This window comes from Ictidomys tridecemlineatus, chromosome 5 (genome assembly GCF_052094955.1).
Source record: "Ictidomys tridecemlineatus isolate mIctTri1 chromosome 5, mIctTri1.hap1, whole genome shotgun sequence".
NCBI lineage: Eukaryota > Metazoa > Chordata > Mammalia > Rodentia > Sciuridae > Ictidomys > Ictidomys tridecemlineatus.
This window is the reverse complement of record NC_135481.1, coordinates 95,880,461-95,899,785: the sequence shown is the minus strand read 5'-3', so window position 1 is coordinate 95,899,785 and position 19,325 is coordinate 95,880,461. Positions and strand designations below refer to the sequence as shown.

The window sequence follows — 19,325 nt, the reverse complement described above, 5'->3', positions numbered from 1 at the left end:
TCTGGTAATATCCCCTGTCCCCCACCATGTGAGTCAGCATCCACATATCAGAGAGAACATTCAGCCTTTGTTTTTTGGGATTGGCTTATTTCACTTAACCTAATATTCTCCAGTTTCATCCATACACTGGTAACTGCCATAATTTCATTCTTCTTTATGGCACATTTTCTTTATCCATTCATCTGCTGAAGGGCACCTTAGGTTGGTTCCATAGCTTAGCTATTGTGAACTGAGCTGCTATAAACACTGATGTGGCTGCATTGCTACAGTATGCTAATTTTAAGTTATTTGGGTATATACCAAGGAGTGGGATAACTGGCTCACATGGTAGTTCCATTCCAAGTTTTCTGAGGAATCTCCATACTGCTTTCCAGAGTGTTTGCACCAATTTGCAGTCGCACCAACAATGTATGAGTGTACCTTTCTCCCCACATGCTTGCCAACATTTATTGTTACTCATAGTCTTGATAATTGTTTAATGCAGAATCTTAACCTAGGATGCCTTGATTGGATGGTTGGGTTTGGGGTATGTGGAATCCGTTAGTATTCATCTGTGTATTTACTGAGGTTGACTACAGCTTTTTCAGGAGATTCTCAAAGGAATCTATGACCAAAGAAAAGAAGTTAAAACCAATGCTTTTATAACTCACTCTTAGCCTATGAGATGACAATGACCCCACAAAACTAGGATATTCCCAAATAAAAGTCACCTACTTTGTGTGTTATACTTGGAGTGTTTGGACACTCTTCTTTGGGCTTCTGGGTCTCCTTCAGCCATATTCACCAACCACATCATTGTTGCTATTTGTTGAGAAAAATAAAATTCCAGGTGAGAAGTAGAAACTATATGAACAATTAGCAGGCCATTTTCTCCACACAAGCCACCAATCTTTATAATGCTGCTTTAAGTATCCTTAACAATCAGAAGTAAATTTTAAAAACCACAAAATAATCTCTTTGGTTTTAACAGATTAAAAGCAAACAAAAAAACTTTGAAACTGAACTGTAGTGTTGACCCTGCACAGCAGCTAGTGTCACCAAACTGTCCATCAGCATTTGTTACTCCCTGAAAAGCCACAAGGAATTCTGTTCAGGCCAGCAAGACACACTGAAGTGATGGCTACATTGGGTGAATGTCCTAAGAGAACATGAACATATTGATGAAAACCACTTAAATTCAAGGCAGAGAGGTTCATAAAAGCATCATGTGATGATTATAATTCTAAAGATATAGGGAATAAATTTCCTTCACATTACATTTCACTTTATTTTCAATAATTCTAAACTATATATGTAAGAAAAATAAAAAGTTAAACTTAATAAACATAAAGGGGATAGTCATTTTGCTTCTTTTATGTGCCTTGTACAGAAATACGTATGTATCAGCACACCTGTACAGATTAGGTATATATCCCTCTCAATCACATTTTAATTAAAGACAAGGTGAATACTTTAAAATGGTGCTTCTCTTTGATACTGTGCAGGCAGAATGAAAAATGGTATAACTTCCACTGGTGAGGAATTTGGTAACATCTAACAAAACTACACGTACATTAACCTTTGACCCAGTAATATCACTTATGGGAGTTTATCCTGAAGATATTTCAATAATAATATAAAAATATTAACAAATGTGCCACACAGGGCTACAGTGGGAACTGAATGCCAACAGAAATCTGAGGCCCGTCTGGTCATAGGAAGAGATTTTAAACAAGATACTTGATAACTATGTGTATCTGGCTTTTTCTCCCCATGGTTCTATAACTTCATCCATGTTCCTAATGCTCTTAGGCTTTTTCATAAAAGAAATTCACGACCAAAGAGGCTGAAAATTCCATAGAAAGTGCATACTTTCTCATTCATTATGGTTTTGTAATTTCTGAGACCAAATGAGCTTCATTATACTGTAATCCAGATTCTAAGAAGAGAAACAGGATGTGGCTCAGTGGTAGAGTGCAAAAATAAAACAAAACTAAGAAGAAACAGAAAGGTGACTGCCATGTATATGTTTTTGATTTTTACAGCCTTTTTTTTTTTTTTTTTTTTGCAAAGCAGCAGGTATTTATTTGATATGAAAGGAAAGCTTTATGCAAAATGACCTAACTCAGGAAATGTGGCTTCACATTTAGATAAGCTACCAGAGTGGACCACCTCTGTGAATGGCAGGAAGGAAGCAGTAGTTGGTTCAAAAGGTAAGTACACATTTGTCCTGTCTGGTGACAGAAATAAAAAAAACAACAAATCTTGTTTACTCATTTCTTTAGGGTAAGAGCTATTTGCAAACTGAATACTTTTACTGGGAGAGAATTAAAATGCATAAAAGGATTGTATTTTTAAAGAACAGACAAGAAGATTGATTTAAAACTTTCCATATGCACGTTTATATCTGCTCCAGGGAAAAGTACTAGTAAGTGTTGCAGTTTTCTTAGAGTTTGGTTTAAAAACAACAAAACAGGGGGCTGGGGATATAGCTCAGTTAGTAGAGGGCTTGCCTTCCATGCACAAGGCCCTGGGTTCAATCCCCAGCACCACCAAAAAACAACAACAACAAAAAACTCCTCACCATAGATTCCTGCTGCCTAGGTCACTATCTAGATCCACCTCCTATTTCTGAACTCAGAGCAATTTCTACCTGCTTTGTTGAGAGCTTTTCTCTAAGAATTATTCCTTCTTCCAATTCTCTACTGACTTCTTCCTGTCAGCTTTAGAAAAAGGATTAAATCTTTCTTCTCCTGGAAACACCTTTACTCAACTGCTCTCCTCTTGACTTATCACAGGAAGCTTTGAAGAAGGAGGTGATATTGACTACACCTCTCCTTCTTCACCACCTACTCTCTGTCCACGCCAGCACATCTATTGCCAGCACCAGCAAAACCAAGATGCATGCACACACACATTTTTCTTCCATTTTGAACACTATCCACAGCCCAGAAGGATCACAAGTTTAAGGTGCCTCAGCACCTTAGTGAGGCCCTGTCTCAAAATAAAAAATAAAAAGGGCTGGAGATGAGGCTCAGTGGTAGATACCCGGGGCTCAAACCCCAGTACAAAAAACAAAACAAAACAAACAAACAAAAACACTAGGTTTCTCAACTTTTATTAAACATTCTCTTCTGTCTCCTTTCATATTCTTGCTTCATTTTCTTATTCTCTAAACACAGTAGTTGACAAAGTTCTACCCTTGGCATTCTTTTTCTCTTCTATTTATTTTTGAACTACTCACTCATTCCAGATTTCTCTCTCTCTCTCTCTTTTGGTGTGGGAGGGGAGGTGGGAGTACCAGAGATTGAACTCAGAGGGCACTCAACCATGGAACCACATCTCTAGCCCTATTTTGTATTTTATTTAGAGACAGGGTCTCATTAAGTTGCTTAGCACCTCGCTTTTCCTGAGGATGGCTTTGAATTCACAATTCTCCTGCCTCAGCCTCCTGAGCTGCTGGGATTACTGGTGTACACCACCGCACCTGGCCCAGATCTTAACTATTACCTCCACAATGATTCTTCAACTCTGCATCTCCAATATCAACTATTCCCCAAGTGAATTTTATTTCTGAACTCCTACTGAAAATTTCTATCTGAATGACCCACAAGTCCCACAGACTAAATTAGACATGGGCCAGAGAAGAGACTAAGTAGATCCCTCAAACAAGAAAATCATTTCTTCTGCATTGCCTGTCCTTCATGCTTCACATTTCTCTCCTTAGTTGCTAAGGACCAACGATTCTCCCTTGAAGCCTTTCACCAAGTCTCTCCCTTGATGGCCATTGCCAATAGCTTAATGCAGGTGTGTAGTACCCATCAGGATGATATTCTCTCAGTGATGCTTCCTAAGCATCCTGTTATCTCAGTATACACCCTGTGATTCATCTCACACATGCTGCCAGCTTACAGTCACAGCTCTGATCACACTACTCTTCCGTACAAGAACTTTCTATGATTTCCCAGTAATCACCTACTAGCACACAGGTATCTAGTCACTCTTATGTTTTTTTTCTTTCTTTTTAAAACACTTTTTCTAGTTATCAATGGATTTTTATTTTATTTATTTATATGTGGTGCTGAGAATTGAACCCAGTGCCTCACACATGCTAGGCAAGTGCTCTACCACTGAGCTACAACCCCAGACCTCTCATCTGTGTTTTTAAATTCATCTAGTGCTCTCCTTCATCAATATGATTGAATTAATAAGGACAGTATGACTCTCAAATAAAACAAAAATTTAAAAAAGCAACATATTTGGAAGGAACAGTAAAATTTTTTGAATTAACTAGAGCAAGATTAACCTGTAATATATGTACTTATTGCTAATTTTTGATTAACAAGATTTCAAACAGAAAAAATGGCTCCCTGATCTCTAAATATTTCCTCTTTCAACCTTTATTAAAAATTCTTAAACCATGGGAATGTAGCAGTCAATAATTTGCAAGAAAACAGGAGATCTGCAGGACTTCCATTAACAATAGTTATATATTTAAGAAGAGAAAAGGCATCATGATAATGATCATAATCATACACATTTGACTTCCATCATTTCTAAGCTGATTACAAATCCAACATCATTCTAAAATACTTACAGGAGTAAATAAGAGCTGGAAAGAGAGTCTCATTTCTCTCTTGAGCCGTTTCAACCAGCATACGAAGTGGACCTTTTGGGCACAAAACAGCCACTAAATCTAGAAAGAGGAAAATTAAAAAGCATTCAATAAGATTTATTGGCTAAATGTTTAAATGGGTTTAGGGAGGAACTAACCAAGGGAAAAGGCTTAGCATTTTTTATTTTAATATAAAAAATGTTGAGTGAATATAAAAAATTGGCAGGTCAACTGAAAGAAAAAACAACCTAAACAAAATTTTTAAAAACTACAGAAGATCTGTGAAAACTGCTTTTTGGGTTTGACTGCTATTTACTTAGTCTTCAGTGTATACCATCACTGGGTTTTAGAATAAGTCTTCTTAGCTTGAAGGAACGAGACAGAAATAGTAAGACAGAACTATTCTAGAGCAGCTAACAATCAAACTACAACAAGCAGAAATGGGATAAGTCATTTCAAACAAAGTTAAGAACAGAAGCTTTACTCAAAATACTGAACTTTTCAAAATATGAAGAGTACAATAGAAAAGATCCAGCCTTTGTCTATATTAAAAACAGTATAGGGCTGGGGGTGTGGCTCAGCCATAAAAGTATCTGCCTAGCGTGGGCAAGGCCCAGGGTTCCATTCCTAGCACCATGAAAACCAAATATATGTACTACTTTTTCTTTAAAAAAAAAAAAAAAAAAGAGTGAGAGAGGGAGAGAGAGGGAGAGAGAGAGAGAGAGAGAGAGAGAGAGAGAGAGAGAGAGAGAGAGAATTTTAATATTTATTTTTTAGTTCTCGGCGGACACAACATCTTCGTTTGTATGTGGTGCTGAGGATCGAACCCGGGTCGCAGGCATGCCAGGCGAGCGTGCTACCGCTTGAGCCACATTCCCAGCCCCTATATGTACTACTTAAGTATACTTGAAATAAGAGGGCAGTAAATTTAAATAAAACAAATAATTAATAACTCTTTGTATGATAAAGTTTAGTATTTCATTTCTAATCAAATATAAGCACCTCACAAATATTCATGTCAGAACATATGTAGTGCTGAAAACTGGATTATTTCATTAAAAAAATTAGCAAATCAGAGAAGCAGCAACATGCTTAAATTATTTTTAATTCTACCACAATTTCCTTCTATCAACTGCAATTTTTCTTAGATTTTCTGTCATGAAAATTTGGAATACTGAAATATAGAAAATTTCTAATAATAATTTAAGAATGTAAAACAGGTATAGCTAAATTAATAAAGAAAGACTTGATGAGTTATTTTGACATTACTAGTGTTTAGATGCATTTAACTAAAAAAAAATCCTCAAATCTCCAAGTGGTTGTATCTTTATAAAATAATAATTAATGATATAATAAATTCAAGAAGAACATAGTAATAACAGAGAGAGAGAGAGAGAGAGAGAGAGAGAGAGAGAGAGAGAGAGAGAGAGAGACCTCCATCCTCACCACTTGTATTCCATTTGCTTGAATGAGAAAAGGGAAATTTGACTTGCTCTGAAATAACGAGATCTTCAGCTTGCTTGCAGCTGCCACATCCTGTTAACTATTTTGGTTTTATGACACACTTCCCCTTATAGAATTTCTAAATGAAAAGCTCAGTTATTTTTAGAGTAATTAAAGTGAATGAAAATTAATTTTGTTTTGAAAATTTCAGAATGTTGGTGACAAAACATCTTGAGACTTTGTAAAAATGGAGTTGAGAATCACTTCTTTAAATACTGGATACCAAACTCATCCTTATTTTAAAGTAACTCAAAGATCTGTAAAAATAATCATTTGTATTATGCGTGGAAGAAGTAGAGATCAATGGTAGAACAGTATAAGGCAGTGGAAAGAATACTGTACTAGGAATTCACATTCTAAGCTTGGGCAAATAAACAGGTTGACCTGTTTACCTCTATAAACTTAGCAGTAAAACAGGATTAATAACTAACCTGCTTATCTCATGAGATTATAATCTTTTAAAAAGCACAATATTTACTGATATTGTTCTAAGTATATTGTAAGCATCATTTAATTTAATGTTCGCAATAACTGAAACTTGAGGGTTGAGTAATCTGCTTGTGGTCAGAGAGTCAATAAGTAAGACTAGTAGAAAAGTCTGGATTTGAACCCCAGCATTCTTTTTTATTTTTATTTTTTGAGAGAGAGAGAGAGAGAGAGAGAGAGAGAGAGAGAGAATTTTAATATTTATATTTTAGTTTTTGGCAGACACAACATTTTTGTTTGTATGTGGTGCTGAGGATCGAACTCGGGCCACACGCATGCCAGGTGAGCGCACTACTGCTTGAGCCACATCCCCAGCCCATGAACCCCAGCATTCTGGCTCCAGAACTGGTGGGATTTTGTTTTGTTTTGTTGTGTGTGTGTTTTCTATTTCCACAGACTTTTTCTTCATCAAAAGGAGGATGATAAAGTTGGCTACTGCAGTCAACAAACATTTTAATAGTAAGTATTTGAATAGTCAAATAACTATTCAATAGGATATAGAAACCAATAACATCTGAAAATGCATCTCTTTTTGGCTTTCATGTGGGGCAACTGTCAGGAGTATATACCTATTTGAGTGACTTGGTTACTCATGGCTAGTGTACATTCTAATTTTTTGAGACCCGTGTCACACTAGTTAAAGAATTTGAATCTCACATTGTCCAATTAAGTTCACTTTTTAAAGGGTTAATTCCACTCAAGTTCCTTTATAAAAACAGGTTGACCTAATTTTGATTTTTAAAATGAAACAAGCATTTTCATGTGTATCAAGCACTCTGCAAATGCTTTTATTAAAGATATATTCAATCCACTGTACTCTTACAACTGTTTCCAATGCATAAATGAGGCAACTGAAGCTCAAAGAGTTGGTGTCGCTTTCCTAAGATCATAAAAAACTGTTGGTAGCCAAGATGGCTTTTTGTTTTCTGTGGTGCTGGGGCTCACCTGTATTAAAAAATGGGTTTTGTGGGGGTTTTTTTGCTTGTTCGTTTTTAATATTTTTTTAGTTGTAGAGGGACACACACAATATCTTTGTTTAATAATTTATTTTTTATGTGGTGCTGAGGATCAAACCAGTGCCTCACACATGCTAGGCAAGCACTCTGCATTGAACTACAGCCCCAGCCCCAAAGATGGGGTTTTGATTCTAAGTCTTCTGACCAGAAGACCCTGGCTCCACCCACAACCCATCACTGAGTTAAATTTGGAACAGTGTTAGAACATTTTTAAAGAACTTAACCTCAGGCACAGGGAGTGTAGCAAGTGGTACAGTGCTTCTCAAGATTCTGGGTTCCATCTCTAGCACCACAAAAAAATACTATAATTAATTAAGTATTGAAAAGCTATGGGTGTAACTTAAGATTTTTGCTAAGAGAACTAGAAGAGGAAGGAAAACACACCAGTGACGCATTTCTGTGATGAATAAAGTGTCAATCAGTCTTGGGTTTTACCATATACTGAAATCACAGCCAAGATGAGCCACGCAGTCCATTCAGGGAGGTACTTGATGAATACCAGAGCCATGAGGGCACTGATCATAATGAGATATGCCTGCTGCAGTCGAAGTGGACCTTTCCAGTGAATGGAAATCATTCCCACCACACCAAAATTCCAGATTAGGAGTGCAACTGTAATGTAGTCCACAGCAACATTATAGGTTTTAAACACTTCCCTGAAAAAAAAAAAAGATTTAAAAGAAAAATTATGTACGATAATTCTCACCAAGACTGTGTGTGTATGTTTGTTGATGCTGAGGATATATGCTTAGTGAGCACTCTACACTGAGCAACATTCCCAGTTCTTTTTATTTTGAAACAGGATCTTGCCAAGTTACCTAGGCCAGCCTCAAACTTGTGATTCTCCTACCTCAGACTCCTGAGTGACTGGAATTACAGGCGTGCTACACCATGCTGGGCCAAGACAAGATTTAGAACTCTGAACCTTGGGATATTCAAACCCCACCTTCATATTTTTACATGGCCTACATTTACTATGCTATTATTTATCTAACATGTTTCTTTAGATTCACTTTTTATTCACATGGAGCTTATTTTAACAGGAAACTATTACTCATATAAATGGGAAACCAGTATCACAGATTACAATGATAAAAATAAATACAAAACTATATCACCTAAAATGCCATATTACTCTTTGGTAAATCTTGGCTGGAGCCTGTGCCTAGTTCCTCAGGGATCCCTTTGGATTGTTCTCCCTGTGGTCCTGGAGCAGGCCTGGACTCTGCTTTATTTTTAAGTTTTACTTCATGGATGTACAATAATTTATTTAACCACTTTTTTTGTTGTTGTTGGGCAGTCAGACAAATTTATTCTTTTGCTTTCAGAAACAATGCTTAATTATTATTCCTATAAATACTGAGTTTACGACATATGCATTTAAAATGTTAATAGCTATGCAAAACTGCTATTAGGCATTACTTGCATTTTTTTTCAGCTTAGAATATTATGTAGCTGTTTAATCTTTGTTAATTTAATGTGTATCTTTAGCATTAGTCTTACAAGTAAGATATGCATATTTTCATATATTTAAGATAATGTGTGCTTTTCTTTATTATCTTTTTGTGTTCTTTCTTATCCATTGGCCCTTGTTTTTTTCTGATAGGCTGTTGGTCTTATTGCCATGTAGAGGTTTTTTATATATAGTCTTTGTATATGAAATAAGGAGAAAATGTTTAGCAGTTTGTTATTCATTCTGTGATTTTTGACATTTTAGATTTTAACATTCATGATGTTAGACTTTCATCCATTCCAAATTTTTTCCCTAGATCGCTACTCAATTATCCTCACACCAATTACTAAATAATCCATCTATAATCACCAGATGCTATGCCACCTATTTCATAAACTAGGTTCTGTTATATGTCTGAGCATTTTTCTAGACTTTTTAATGTTGTCTAATCATGGTGCACCTATCACTGTTAATATAGTATAGTAATTTCATATTCGGTAGGCCTGGACTCCTTCCCTTTTCTGTGGATAGCCTCATTTCTTTATTTTTCCAAATACAATTTTTTTAGGAGGTAACTTTATTTATTTTTATATGGTGCTGAGGATTGAACCCAAGGCCTTGCACGTGCAAGACGAATGCTCTGCCACTGAGCCATAACCCCAGCCCCTCCAAATAAACTTTAGAATTACCCTGTCCAGATTAAAAATAAATCCTAGCCAGGTGTAGTGGTGCATCTCTGTGATCCCAGTAGCTCAGGAGGCTGATCCACAAGGATTTCAAGTTCAGAGCTAGCCTCAGCAAATTAACAAGACCCTATCTCAAAATTAAAAAAATTTAAAAGGGGCTGGGATGCAATTCAATAACTAAGTGCCTCTGGGTTCAATCCAGAGGGTTTAAAAAAAAAAAAACTCGAATTTTTAAATGCTTATTGGTAAATCCCAAATAAATTACTTATAATATTGATTTTTTTTAAAGGTAGCCACAAATTTAATAATGTTAGCCCTATTTTGTATTTTATTTAGAGACCAGGTCTGAGTTGTTTAGTGCCTTGCTTTTGCTGAGGCTGGCTTTGAATTTGCCATCCTCCTCCCTCAGTCTCCCAAGCCACTGGGACTACAAGCGTGTGCCTAGCATACATTCTTAAAATCCATTTTTAACATTGCAATTTATAGATTTCTACTAGAAGAATATAAGTCTTGAAAAAAGTTTAGAATTAACCGCAGTTGTGAGTTCTTTCATTTATTACGAGCAAGAAACAAAAATGAATATCCCTACTTTTTTTTTTAACATCTGAAAACTTTTTTGGCTTTATTTTAGTCATGAAGTCACATTTTACTTACATTATTTCCAACATTGTTGGAAATGCTGACTCATAGTCTTTGAATCATTTTCTCTGCCAATTTCAGTTGTTCATAATTAATGCATCATATGCCAACTAGTATACAATGGTCCATATGATATGGAATATCCCTACTAATGATAATATTCTGTTTCTTATATGCCAAGTATGATTTAAGAGTAATTCATTCTCAAGGTACATGGCTTTAAGGACAGTTATGGAGTCCAAACAATTAATGTCTGAAAAAGAGACTAAAAATTTCATCACTTACCCCAGATAAATGAATGAAAAAAAGAACAGCAACAATAGAGATGAAATGATAAGCCAGGCATGGATGACCTAGAAAGGAAAGCATTCCAGTATGATCAGCAGATCCTATAACCCTTAAACAATGCAAATTTCTTACATCAGAAACAAAGGATATGTAAACTGGGCATGGTAGTACAACTGTAATCCCAGCTACTCAGGACACTGAGGCAGGGGGATCACAAGTTTGAGGCAAACCTCAGCAACTTAGGTGAGACCTGTCCCCAAATTGAAACAGGATAGAGCTCATTGGTAGAACACTTGCCCAGTATGTGTGAGGCCCTATGTTCCATCTCCAGTACTGCAAAGAATAAAAACAAACAAAAAATAGGTATATGTATAAATGTTCTGTTCCCCACAATCCCTATTTGTAGTACTCAGAATGGAACTCAGGGCCTGGCACATGCAGGGCAAGCACTCCACGACATGCAGGGCAAGCACTCCGTCTCCAGTCCTAGTCCAGGTTCTTCTTCTTTTTTTTTTTGGGGGGTACCAGAGATGGACCCAGGAATGCTTAACCATTGAGTTCCCAATATTCCCAAACTTTTTTATTTTGAGATAGGGTCTCACTAAGTTGCTGAGGTTGGCTTTGAACTTTCGAGCCTCCTGCCTCAGCCAATCAAGCCACTGGGATTATTGGCATGTGCTACCATAGCCAGCTCCATGTTCTGCTTTTTAAAGGGGAGAACACAAAAATGGCTTTGGGATCAATGCATATTAACATGGAATTTGGGGGGAGGGGTGCTGAATTAGTCATAATATAAAATAGAAACAAGACATATAAATTTTAGAAATTGGGCTGGGGCTGTGGCTCAGTGGTAGAGGGCTTGCCTAGCACGTGTGAGGACCTGGGTTCGATCCTCAGCACCACATAAAAGTAAATAAACAAAATAAAGGTACTGTATACAACCAAAAAATAAATATTTTTTAAAAAAGAAACAAAACAAAAGATGACATTTAAACTTTAAAAAGCAATATTTTCAATGGAGGAATTTTATAGTATTTCTGTAATAAGGATAAAAAAATTGAAAATCAGATCTTCAGTTAAGTGATCTGTGTATGTGTACGTGTGTATGTGTGTGAGAGAGAGAGAGTGGGTATGCTAACTTTACAGAGAAAACAGGCCTTCTAAACTACAATCACTTGATAAAAGAATACTCAAAATTTGAAGTTTCAGTAACTACTGAATTTAATAAGTTAATTTAATAAGTATTATTATTAAAAATTCCAAGTCAGTCAAGCATTATCACACAGAATACAGACAGCACTCTATACCTATTAGTCAGTATTACTCTCGAACATCTTACTAATGTAAGGGATAAAATCAAAATATGATTTTTGCAAACTATTTTACAAAAGAAAGATTTTAAATGGTAATTTCATATAAGAGGTACATCTGGGAAAATGGTATACAATTCAAGAAGTCTGGAGTTTTAAAAAAGAGAATTGAGATATATGTCCACTGATAAGCTGTCAAGTAACTTCCAACCTAAAGTGGAAAAAAATTTTTTTTTTTTTTTTTTGGTGGTGCTGGGGAAGGAACTCAGGGCCTCATGTATACTAGGCAAACACTCTACCATTGAGTTACATGTCCCCCCACTAAAGTGAAATTATTTTGAGTTGATTATGCTTTTTATTGGCTTTAACTATTCAAGGGACTTGATTATATAATGGCAGAAGGAGCTTGTACATAACCAATAACTTTTCAAAATCTCTGTCTTAACCAGTACAGATCTAGTCAAACCTTGAGGAAATGAAATAAAATCCCCAAATCAAGAATGCTGTTTTTTTCTTCTTAATTCCTCCCTCTACCACAGATCAATTGTCCCAATAATCAGTTCTGAGGTATCAAAACCCAGTTGGGGTTGCCAGAGGTAGAGCTCAGTAGCAGATCATGTGCCTAACATGCATAATACTTTGGGTTCAATCCCTAGCCCTGAAGAAAGAAAGAAAAAAAAAAAAAAAACACAAAACACAAAACAAAAAGCCAAAATCTGTGATAAGACTGTGTTAATTTTCTCTCTGGTTCTGTTTTGATCACCCAAGGACTTTTCAATCAGTAATTGTTAATTCCTTTGAAAAAAAAATGATTTCTTAAAAATTCTCACCATATTTTAAACAACTTTATAAAATGATACTTTGGGGAAAGTCCTCATCCCCCACCTATGAAGGTTTCACCTAGAAATTGGTACTTCTTAGACATTTAAATATTCTAAACTTACTACTGAAATACAATAAAGCTATTTCTGATATTCATTCATAAAAAAAATTTCCCTTGCATTTTACTATGAAAACTTCCAAAGACACAGCAAAATTTAAAGAATTTCACAGTGAACACTCATATCCTAACCTTGATTCTACCACTAGTAATTTGACATTTGGAAAATTTGCTATTTTCCTCAATTATAACTTATAGTAACATGAACACCCTAGCACACAGTTTTTTAAAAAAAATTTTTAATTTATTCCTTGAGATAAGTGAAAAAGCAAAAATTATTAAAGCGTATAAACTTTTTCTAATTGCTAAGTGTTAATACACATTGCTCAAACTACTTCACAAAAAAGGCTGGATTAATTTTATCAAGTCAATAGGTCAAATATGTTAATTCGATATTTTAGTATGCAGTTTTTTTTAACTGGTGAGGAAATACACACATAAATTTATCCAATTACCTAGTTATTAATCATTTATATTTCCCCCACATCTTCTCTGTTCACGTTTTTTTTTTTACTTATTTGGGACGTTTGTTAGTGTTCTTTATATTGTAACAGTATCAGCCCTTTTACTATAATAATGGTAAACAGCTTTCCTACTTAGGTTGGTGATTTATGTTATGATTTTCTGAATTATTACCTGAATTCAAAGCTTCTTCAAATGATGACTAAATAGCACCCTCCTTTTCTAGAACATCTGGTAGTAAACAGACCCTTCTCATCTTGCAAAGATCCCTAGGTCAGCTTGCCTGTGCTAAAGGCTCTGAAAGACAAGAGCCCTATTTCAGTGTATAACAGTGCATACCTCTTCTGAACCCTGAACTATCCAAGCCAGAAATCATGTAACTAATAAGTTATAGCTCCATCTATAACAAATGGTGTATAATAATTAACTACATTTTCTATTTCTACCTTTGTAAGGCTTGTTTGGTCTTACTTGGCATTGCACAATCAACCTCTGATATGAGAAATCCTTAGGGTTTATTTCCAAACAGGTCCTGGCAAGCTTCTGAATTTCTGACTCAAAAGCTCCTTTTACATTATATGAGCAGTCAAAGTAAACAATTTCCTTCTATAGAACTGGTTCTGCTTGCTAAGACTTGATCATTAAAAAACAAAACAATACAAATGAGCAAGTGTGGAAATCTGGCTGGATACAAACATTTTAGACTGTCTAAAATTAAGCATAATTAAATTACGACTACCTACCTTGTCTCTCACACTGACTGCAACTACGAAACTTGGCCTGAAAGCATTGCCACAACTAGCTGAGGACTAGGAACAGTAAAGAGGCCAGGGGAATTGGAAGCCACAGAGAGTAGAACAGTTTCCACTTTGTCCTTCCAGTACCCGCTTCCTCCTCCACCTGAACTCAACACCAGTTAAGTGGGTATCAGTGAGACGATGGGAGATCCAGAAGTCTAGTTCTGGTCTAAAGAGCAGGAATTGGTATCTTAACACGTTGCTGAGAAAGCTTTCCTCGCCCTTCTTTTCTTTGTTCTCTGATGCCCAGCCCCCAATCTTGGGTGGTACAATAGGGGTGACAGAAGCCTAAAATTCTCTCTGATTAAAGGATCCTTAGTCCCCAGAATGAGGCAAACAGCTCTTGTTTTACTTCACTTTGATCTCCCATTTCTTGGTCCTGACATTAGGAAATCAGATCCTAGCTTTCTGCTGCAGGAATGGAAGAGGAATTCCAGAGAAACCAGAATCTAACTAAACCAGAAGCTCATGAAAGCAACCTCTAAGCTGTTCATGAACTTGTGGACCCACCTCTATGGTAAGCATGTGTGGATATGATCCTCAAGAGCATTCAGACTTTTGACAACTGAATGGCACACAGGTGGGCCAGATCTGAGAAATATTGCAAAGAATTTGAAAACTGAACTGATTATTGTCACAGGCTACAGAATAGAATTTACAACCTAATTCAACCAGGTCATTTTGTTAGGTAGCTGGTTATAAATGGGTGAATAGGAAAAGGACAATGACAACTGAAAACCAGCCAAAACCTCCCCAGCCATAATTAATTACATCCCCTTAAGAAAAATTGTTATTTCCAGATCAGGCCATACCCTACACCAGGTAGTCTGGACCTTCCCCAATCATCCTGTCAACCAAAACATCTCTCAGAAAGTTTGCTGAGTACTACTCAAAGGGTAATAAACAGATTAAGGAGGTAGGAAAGTAAGGCAAAAACAAAGATACTCAATTTCCTCAAAAACCCCAACTCTGAGCACCAAATCATTCTTTCTTCAAGGCATCAGTGCAGTTCCTTTGTATGTCACCCTCACTTCTCAATCTCTCTGGGACCACTGTGCTGACCCTCCACATGCTTTTAAAGGAACAATTCACCTGCCTAGCTTCAGTCCACAGTATATATTACATTCTTCAGCAAAAAATCTGTTATATGCGGGAGAAATGCACGGTCAGTTGAGGTCAGCATGGGCCTAGAACTGTCCTATGTAGTGGGCACTTGAAAGTCTGATGTTATCCTGCTGTCAGTCAAAAGGCAAGAGGTGGATCTGGGAGGGACTCTCTGGAAACTTCCCTGGGACTCCCAATAAAACTGGAAGGCAGGAAGGGCATGCAGTCCTCCTCTCTGAGAGCATCTACTCTCCTCCTTGAGAATGTCACCTTTTTCTAATTCTTCTGATAAAATCATGACTGCTACTCAGAGCAACCCATGTCTGAAATCTTTCTGGCATGACTGCAAGAACCGGTAAAGAGAGGATCTCTGTGGCTACTTCAGCTTTGCAGCAGGCTCTGGCAAACTGGCCCACAAAACAAAAATACCAACATTCTCTTAGGGTTTAAACAAGACCAGAGTTTATAACATAATATTTAAAATGCCCAAGATATAATCCAAATTACTTAGCATGCAAAAAACTAGAAAAATCCAAATCTGCATGAAAAAAAAATTCAATGAATATAAATGCAAGACAACGGACCAGGGTTGTGGCTCAGTGGCAGAGCACTTGCCTAGCAAGTGTGAGAAAATGGGTTGATCCCTGGCACCGCATAAAAATAAACAAATAAAATAAAGGTATTGTGTCCATCTACTACTTTAGAAGTATTTTTTAAGGGGCTGGGGATGTGGCTCAGGGTAGAGCTCTCGCCTAGCACGTGAGAGGCCCTGGGTTTGAATCTCAGCACCACATAAAAATAAATAAATACATTGTGTCCAACTAAAAAATAAATATTTAAAAAGTATTTTTTAAAAGAATCTTAAAAAAATAAAATAAATGCTAAGACAACACAGATGTTGGAATGCCAATAGTCTTCAAAGCAGTTATGTTAATAATGTTACAAGAAATAACGACAAATACTCTTGAAATAAAAGGAAACAGACAAAGTACCATGAGGAGGAAAAAATATAAAGAAAAACCAAATGGAAATTTTAGAATTAAAAAATACAGTAACAACAACAACAACAACAACAAAATAGGCTGCATGGGCTCAATAGTAGAATGCTGATGACAAGGGAGAGTCAGTGAACAAAAAGCAGGAGAGAAGATTTAAAAAATGAGTAAAGAGACCTGTGGAACAATATTGTAGGTTAGGAATCCCTTATCTGAAATGCTTAGAACCAGAAGTGTTTCAAATTTCAGAGATTTTTGGATTCTGGAATATTTGCATAGACTTTACTAATTCAACATTTCTAATCCTCAAATTGCAAATTTGAAAGACTCTAATTTGACACTCAAAAAGTTTCAAAATTGGGGGCTAGGGATGCAGCTCTGTGTTAGAGTGTGTGCAAGGCCCTGGGTTCAATCCCCAGTACCACAAACAAGCCCAAAAGGCATTCAAGCTGGGAATGGTGCCTGTGGCCCTAGCTAGTTGGCATGTCTGGGGCATAAGGATTACTTGGGCTCAAAAGTTCAGGATCAGCTTGGGCAATACAGCAAGACCATGTTTCCAAAAATAAAGCTTTAACATTTTGAAGCATTTCAGATTTACAGATTAGAGATGCTCAACTGACACAGGTCATTTGTGTCATTAGTCTTAAAAGACGATAACAATGTGGTCCAGAAGAACTATTTTAAGAAATAATGGTTGAAAATTTCCCAAACTTGGTAAAAGATATAAATTAGAGACTCAAGAAGCACAGTGAATTCCAAAAAAGATTCAAATTACACCAACTCCTGAAAACTGAAGAAAACTTTAAAAGTGAACAGAACAAAAAATAATCATGCTGTTATTTTACAGGGGAATGATTTAAATAACTGATTTTCCTCAGAAACCACTGAAAGCTAGGAGTAGAATGTCTCCGCACCACCTCCCATACTAGGGATCAAAAGACTATTTTTAAAAAGTTAAAAGAGGGCTAGGGATGTGGCTCAAGTGGTAGCATGCTTGCCTGGCATGCGTGTGGCCCGGGTTCAATCCTCAGCACCACATACAAACAAAGATGTTGTGTCACGAAAACTAAAAAATAGATATTAAAAAAATTCTCTCTCTTAAAAAAAAAAAAAAAAAAAAGTTAAAAGAACCAAGACAAAATTCTATGTCCAGTAACAATACCCTTCAATAATGAGGTGAAATAAAACATTCTAAGGTAAAGAAAAACTAATAGGAAACGAAGCCAGCAGACTTGCTCTTAAAAAAAAAAAAATCATTAAAGGAAGTTGTTTAGACAAAAGGCAAATAATGCGGGGGGGGCTGGGGTTGTGGCTCAGTGGTAGAGCACTCGTCTAGAACGTGCGAGGCCCTGGGTTGGATCTTCAGCACCACATAAATAAACAGGATTAAGGTATTACGTCCAACTACTTCTAAAAAATAATTTAAAAAAAAAAGGCAAATAATGCTCCAAGAAAAACCTCAAGAATAAAATAAGAGCAAGAAATAAAGTAGATTATATTTTCTCAATGTATTCTTCATCATATTTTTTTTAGAGAGAGAGAGAGAGAGAGAGAGAGAGAGAGAGAGAGAGAGAGAGAGAGAGAGAGAGAATGAATTTAAAAATTTTTTTTTTAAAATTTTTTTTAGTTTTCGGAGGACACAATATCTTTGTATGTGGTGCTGAGGATCAAACCCGGGCTGCAGGCATGCCAGGCGAGCGCGCTACCGCTTGAGCCACATCCCCAGCACTTTTTTTTTGATGGAAGAGATTGAACCCAGGGCCTCATGCAGGCTAAGCAGGTGCTCTATCATTGAGCTACACTCCAGACCTTACATATGTATATCTGATGCCCAAGCAGAGTGATATATGCTTATAATCCTGTGACTCGGGAGGCATAGGAAGGAGGATCAAAGTTTGAGGTCAATCTGGGCAACTTAGCAAGACCATCTCAAAGCAAAAAATAAAAAGAGGGCTGGGGATGTAGCTCAGTGATAAAGCACCCCTGGGTTCAATAAATAAATAAATGTTTGGTAGTTAGTAAAAATTATAACACTGACAAACTTTTTAATGGTGAAGGGTAAAGGAATGTATAAAACAGTAAGGTTTTTTTTTTGTCACTTGAAGTAGTAATATATTAAGTAGACTAGGAACATAAAACAGATTAACTGAATAGTCCTATAACTAACAAAATCAGACTTACTCCAAGCACTGACAACTTTCACCCAATATTTACAGAAGAGACAGCATCAATATCTCTAGAAAACAGATTAGAAGGGAACACACACTTCCCAAACCATTTTATAGGACCAGCATTATCCTGATATCAAACTCATTCAAAGACAGTGCAAGAAAAATATGAACCAACATCCCCAACAAGTACAGTTGCAAAATCTTCATCAAAATAATAGCAAATTGAATCCAGTGATAAAGAGAATACACCATATCAACTAACATTTATCCTAAGAATGCTAGGTGGGTCAATCTTCAAAAATCAATTTAATTCACTATTATCAAATGAAATGGAAAGAAGTCCAAAATATACTATTAAGTGAGAAAGAAAGGAGATGGGAGGAAGGGTAATTGTCTACTATTATAAAACAGTGGATTTAATATGTCTCAATTTCTATTCCTATGTTTCACCTCTACCCATATTTTTCATTGGTGCATTGTCAATTTCTATTCTAGTTTTCTTTTGTTTTTGTGGCGCTGGGGATTGAACCCAGGGTTTTGTGCATGCAAGGCAAGCACTCTACCAACTGAGCTATATGCATAGCCCAATTTCTATTCTTAAAAAAGTACATATTCTGCCAGCATGCCTCTAATCCCAGCAACCCAGGAGACGGAGGAGGTAGCAGGATCCCAAGTTCAAGGCCAGCTTCAGTAACTTATCTCGGCCCCAAGCAACTTAGTGAGACCCTGTCTCAAAATAAAATAATTTAAAAGGGAGTGGGGGTTGGATATGTGGCTCACTGGTGAAGTGGCTCTGGGTTCAACTTCCCAGCAACAACAACAACAAAGTACATATTCATATGTAATTAGCAAAGTAAGTTAAAAAAAAAAAAGTAAAAGAA

General features: G+C 36.4%; 1 protein-coding gene across 2 annotated transcripts in view; it reads right to left on the bottom strand.

Annotated features, from left to right (window-relative positions):
* The window catches only part of Psen1 (presenilin 1), a 64,562-nt gene that overhangs the window by 7,501 nt on the left and 37,736 nt on the right, over window positions 1-19,325 (bottom strand). For both annotated transcript variants that reach the window (XM_005321204.5, XM_013356867.4), the window contains exons 6-9: window positions 10,663-10,730; window positions 8,035-8,255; window positions 4,577-4,675; window positions 715-801 (exon numbers count right to left, since the gene is read on the bottom strand). In XM_005321204.5, the coding sequence (XP_005321261.1) occupies window positions 715-801; window positions 4,577-4,675; window positions 8,035-8,255; window positions 10,663-10,730 (475 nt within the window). The remainder of the gene's footprint in view (window positions 1-714; window positions 802-4,576; window positions 4,676-8,034; window positions 8,256-10,662; window positions 10,731-19,325) is intronic.